Source organism: Egretta garzetta, unplaced genomic scaffold (genome assembly GCF_000687185.1).
Source record: "Egretta garzetta isolate BGI_Z169 unplaced genomic scaffold, ASM68718v1 scaffold108, whole genome shotgun sequence".
In the NCBI taxonomy this organism is placed as follows: domain Eukaryota; kingdom Metazoa; phylum Chordata; class Aves; order Pelecaniformes; family Ardeidae; genus Egretta; species Egretta garzetta.
This window is the reverse complement of record NW_009260614.1, coordinates 946,772-952,117: the sequence shown is the minus strand read 5'-3', so window position 1 is coordinate 952,117 and position 5,346 is coordinate 946,772. Positions and strand designations below refer to the sequence as shown.

The 5,346-nt window shown below is 56.8% G+C and overlaps 1 protein-coding gene across 1 annotated transcript in view; it reads left to right on the top strand.

Annotated features, from left to right (window-relative positions):
- Positions 1–2,034: 2,034 nt before the first annotated feature.
- Positions 2,035–5,346, top strand: part of STX1A (syntaxin 1A) — a 73,298-nt gene continuing 69,986 nt past the window's right edge. Inside the window, exons 1-2 of the mRNA XM_035900602.1 lie at positions 2,035–2,055; positions 3,199–3,298. Of these exons, the coding sequence (XP_035756495.1) occupies positions 2,035–2,055; positions 3,199–3,298 (121 nt within the window). The remainder of the gene's footprint in view (positions 2,056–3,198; positions 3,299–5,346) is intronic.

Genomic DNA, 5,346 nt, shown 5'->3' with positions numbered 1-5,346 from the left:
GCACCCATTGCTGGCTGATGGCCCATTTGTCACCCACCAGTATCCCCCAGTCCTTCTCCACAGGATGCTCTCAGCCCCTTTTCCTTGGACCCTTTCTGTCCATATTGTTGGGTGTGCAGCGAGGTGGCATGGGGCAGGACGTGTCCCCTGGCAGAGCTGCTCCACACACAGAGCCTCGTGGGCCATCTGCCCCAAGCCTGGGCTTCAGTGCTGGCCCTCACCCCCTGCCCAGCCCCTCTGCTGGGCAGGGTGTCGTGGTAGGTTGCGGGGATGAGCCAGCCTGCCCATGGTGGGTGCTGGGGATGCTGCCCAAGGAATGGCCTTGTGGCAGGGAACTGGGGCCAGCAGAGCTGGAAGGAGCTCAGAAAAGTAGTTGTACAGCGGGTGTGGGAGGTAGCAAGAGGGGCTTATCCTCAGGTTGATCTCGCCCAGCTCTGTCAAAATCCAAATGCACTGATCCCTTCCCAGGTTGGCATCTCTTGCCCTGCCCCAGCCGCTGCCAAAGCGGGAATAAAACCAAAATACCTTCCCTAAGGAAACCTAAACCAGCTGACAGTGTTTTGGCTTTATGCATCCCAGCTGTAAGCATCCTAGGTTTTCAAAGCCACATGGAAAGCTCCAGTCAAGGTCAAAGCCACCCACTGGCACCACTCAACACAAGCGCCAAACAATCCACAGCCTCCAAAAGCCCAGACTTGCTTGCCAGTGACAGGCAAGGAGATGCGCTCCTGCCTGCTGAGCCGGGGCTTGGGGGCCCAGCTGCGGCCAAGATGGACAACTCTGGAATTTCTGGCTTCAGGGAACATTTCTTCTCTGTGTCCCCGGAGTGGTGGGTCAGGGCAGCGATGTGCCTGCTTTTCCTTGTCTGGGTGAGGTTTTCACTTGGGTCGTGGTAGCTCCTGAATCTTGAGGTCTCTGGAGGAGCCACTGATGAAGCAAACAGTGCCATGAGCAAGGCTGGAAGCTGGGGTCTCCTCTGGGCCACTCCACACCAATCAGTCACCCTAGGGTAAGAAGGCAGTTCAGGGGGAAGGGTAGGATCTGAGTTATTCCATGGTGAGAGACGCCTCTCTGGAGGCTCTATTGGGTAGCTCGCGGCATGCGAAGGGGCCATGGGGTGACGTGTAACCACCTGCAGGATGGGGGACAACTGCGAGATGGGCAGAGACAGTCCTCCCTCTTAAATCTTCTCCATTCTGCTGGCTCCTTCTCTCTAGTGAAGATGGAGTAAGAAGAAACTTTTCCACCCCATTAATTTTCCATTTCCCTCCATCATCTGCTTTGGATAATAATCTTTTAAATGTCTCCTGATACAGAGGACTATAATTTTTCTTTCCCCTGCGAGCTCGTGCCCCCTGCCTTGCTGGGACGGGAGGTGTTTTCATCTCTGGTGACAATGACACACAGGCTGCTGCTGGCAAGGACAACCCTGCTGTGGCTTTACTAGTTCTGGTCTATCTTCTGTTCTCTCACCTTTCCTGCACTCCACGGCACCCCTTGTGTTCCCCATTGCGGCACCCCTTGTGTTCCCCATCACGGCACCCCTCGTGTTTCCCATTGCAGGACCCCTCGTGTTCCCTATTGCAGTGCCCCTCGTGTTTCCCATCGCTGCTGCTTGCAGAGCCATGATGCTCTCTCACAGCTGAGGACGGCTCATGAAGTTCCCCCTCCAGCCCTCTGTAAATGCGCAGGCAGCCCTGTTTGGTGCTGGCCACGGGAAGCCATGCGCGGTGGCAGCTGGCTGTGATGGTGTTCTGTGTCTGGCCTTTATTGCTGGAGCTGGGCCCCCTCTGCTCTCTGGTGTCCGTAGTGCTCTGGTGCGGCAGCGCCTGGTGCGTCCCTTGCTCTGGTGCTTGCCCCAGCTGCTGGGAGCAACTGAGCAAAGGAGAAGGGGAAGATGCCCCTGGGGAGCTCCTGCAATGGAGCCACAAGCTTTGCAGAAAGTGCTTGTTGACGCTTCTCTCCATGTTGTTGCAGGCGAAGGACAGTGACGATGATGATGAAGTCACTGTCAGTGTGGACCGAGACCGCTTCATGGATGAGTTCTTTGAGCAGGTGAGAGGTTTTGTTTCTCCGCTGCAGCTTTCACGCCAGATCAGAGCCTTCTGCTGGTGCTGGAGCAGGCTGCGGCTGGTGGTGTGGGCTCCCACCATGGCTGGGGAGCAGCAGTTGAGGTGGGGATGGGGATGCCCTGGCTGATGCTGCTCAGCTGATGCTTGTGGCCCTGGGGGGTTACACTCGGAGTGCTTCCATGCAGTCCGGGGGCTGTCCTGGGCTTACCTGGCCCTATGGGTGCTTTGCTGTGCCGCCAGCAGGGCAGCTGGGCCAGGTGACGGGCTGGGGGGAGCGGGTCCCTGCCTGCTTCCAGCCTGCCGACGGAGCGGACCAGCTCTCAAACCTCTCCTGAAAGCACCTCTGTGGAGTAGCAGTTTCTGCATGGGATCGATTTAATTTTGTGCCTCTCGTTACCAAACAAGAGGTTGTCTTCTGGCATGTGGGTGGCTGTAAGATCTGCATGCGGATTTTTAGCACACCCTTAGCATGGCATGTGTGTGGGGGGTGTTAAAATGTATCTGTGCAGGCAGTGGAGTGGGGAATGAAAAAAACCTGGCGTGCAGATGGAGGGAGATGAGCAAAGTGGTGGTGTGAGTCGAAGGAGAAGACAGAGCTGGAGGGTGGGCAGCCCGACTGGCAGAGGGCACGGGGAGAGGTTCCCCCTCTCGGTGATGCCAGCGTGGCTCCTTGTACTACAGGAGGGCAGGGAAGATGCCAGTGTGGATTTGCTGGCAAATTTGGCCTCCCTGGTCTGTGGGGTGAGGGTCAAACTGGGCTTCTCAGCCCCTGAGCAAGCTTGTGCAACCTCAGCACCGCTCTCCATGCCGGCGGTGCAGGGTCTGGGAATCCGCAGATCTGGTGCTAATTTAAATAAAGCCTGCGTGTTTCTCAGTGCCTCGCAAAGGGCACGGGCCGTAGGGTCTGTGTTACGTTGCTGTGACTGCAAAGCTGGCTGCTGTGATGGGGGAGGCTTGTTTTCACAGCGGTCCTACAGTTTGACGATCCAGCTGGAAAATACTCATCCAGGAGGAGGTTTGCCGTGGTTCTGAGTTGCGGTTGCTTTGGGATAGCGTTTAATAAGCCCCTTCTTTCTGAAACCCCGGGCCTCTCACAGGAGACCTGTCGTCTTGCACATTCCCACAGGTGGAAGAAATCCGAGGGTTCATCGATAAAATTTCGGAGAACGTGGAGGAAGTGAAGAGGAAGCACAGTGCCATTCTTGCTTCGCCCAACCCCGATGAGAGTGAGTGAGCCCCGATCTGCGTGTGTCCCCCTGGCACCTGGCTGCCGCCTGCGGGTGGACAGAGCCAGAGTGAAGCCCTCGTGTCTTCAGGTGGCCATGGCTGGGGCACGGGAGGGCTGGGACCTGCGTGGGAAGGAGGTGGAGGGACGGCTGGCAGCTTCCTGACCCTGAGAGGTGGTGAGGGTCCAGCAAGATTGCTGGCAGGGAATTCCTGAAGGGTGGGGCCCCACAGAGGCTGAAAAGAGCAAATGGCTGTTTTTACGCCAGTTGGCCGTGTCCTTGCCCTGGGCTGCCTGGGGAGGGTGCGTGGATGAGGCAGCCCTTGCAGAACATGCTGAGCATCGCTTGCTGAGCCCAGAAATGGTGCAGTCATCGCTGAGCCCACGGTGTGCACTGGCGATGCCGTCCTCTCTGTTCCGAAGGACATTTTGTTGCTAGCTGGCCAAAGAGTCTGTCCCTTCTGGACCTTTATCGCTGTTTTCTTCCCCGGTCTTGTGTTCCTGAGAAGAGGTTTGTTGCCAGGAACAGAAGTTAAGGCTAGTGGCACCTGAGAGGTGGCAACATTTGGGAGTCTGCAGTATCTGGCAGAGTTCGAGCTGGGTGAGGGGTTCCCCCATCCCCAGGAGGGAGCAGAGCATCTCCCAGGGGAGCCAGAGGAACCAGTGCCGGCTGGTGGGGTCAGCTGGGCTTCCTTAGAGCAGAGGCTTTCCAGCTTTGGTGTCTACAACCCCCTCTCTGGGGAGCAGGCGGGACCGAGGTGCTGAGCTTGCATGGGGAGAGCAGGAGAGAGCACAGCTGAGTGGAGCTGCTCACTGGTGGGGCTGGACCAGGGGTCCGGGGCTGGAGCTTACCTGCTGAAGGATGTCATTTGAACATCTCTGCTGCCCCAAGCCTGTCCTTCAGTCTCTTTGTGAGCCCATCTGGGCTCTCCTTCGTCCTCCCTCGTGGTGCTGAGGGTCGCCAGGCTGATGGTTGCTGTGGGGCGACTGCGTGGGATGGCTCCGAGCAGCCCTTGTTGTTGGCAGAGGTGTTGCATTCATGGGCCAGTGGGCGACTGCCGAGGAGCTGAATGCTGCTTGTGCTGCCCTCCAGGCTGTGGTGTCCCTGGCACGAAGATGTGGTTAGGGGGGCTGGAAAGCTGAGACCAGGTCTCTGTCTTGCAGTCTACCCCCCTGCTGTCCACTTCTCTTTATTTGCCCAGTGCAATTCCATGTCTGCTCGTATCCGACTGTGAGTTGTCTCTAGAGGTCCCGGGAGGTGGTCTATATGCACATTTCCTTGTGTCCAGCCCTATGTCAAATCAATAGATATTGCTAATTGTGTGGAAGAACCTGGTGCTTCCTAAATTGTCTTACGCTCCCCTCTCCTGGCAGCTGCTCCTCAGCTAAAACCCACTTGGCCAAGCCTGGGAGTGAGGGATTTTCTCAAGGGAATTCACGTGTCTCAGACTGTTGCTCAATCGTCCTCCAGGCTCTTTCGGTCTGCGCTTGCACTGTAAGATTTTGCAGTGTTTCTGTTTGGGTGTTCTCAGGGAAGAGCTGTCATTGCTTTGCTTCTGGCTGCTGGGCTCATACACACAGCATGCATCGGCGCGGTGGCTGCTCGGGGCTGAGCCAGAGCTCAGGCTGCAAAGGGCACTTGTGGCCAAAAGCATCTCTTCAAAAGCCTGAGATCTGCAGCAAGCAAGATACTGTGACATTGACGTGACTCCCAGAAGCATCCAGGGTGTTGGGAGGGCTTCTGGTTTTGTTTTACAGCATTACCTTGCATTGGTATTGCAGAAAATTCAGTTTATAATGCCAAAAACTGTTTGGGCAGTGAAAGAAAAGCCCACACCTTGTTTAGAAATCAGCATTTTATAATCCTGTGGTATGTCCAGGAGGGGCAGTGGGGCTGATAGTGGTAGGCTCACAGACTCATGGGATAGTTTGGGTTGGAAGGGGCCCTCAAAGCTGATCCAGTCCAGCCCCCCCGCCAGGGGCAGGGACATCTCCCCCGGGATCCAGTTGCTCAAAGCCCCATCCAAGCTGGGCTTGAACCCTCCCGGG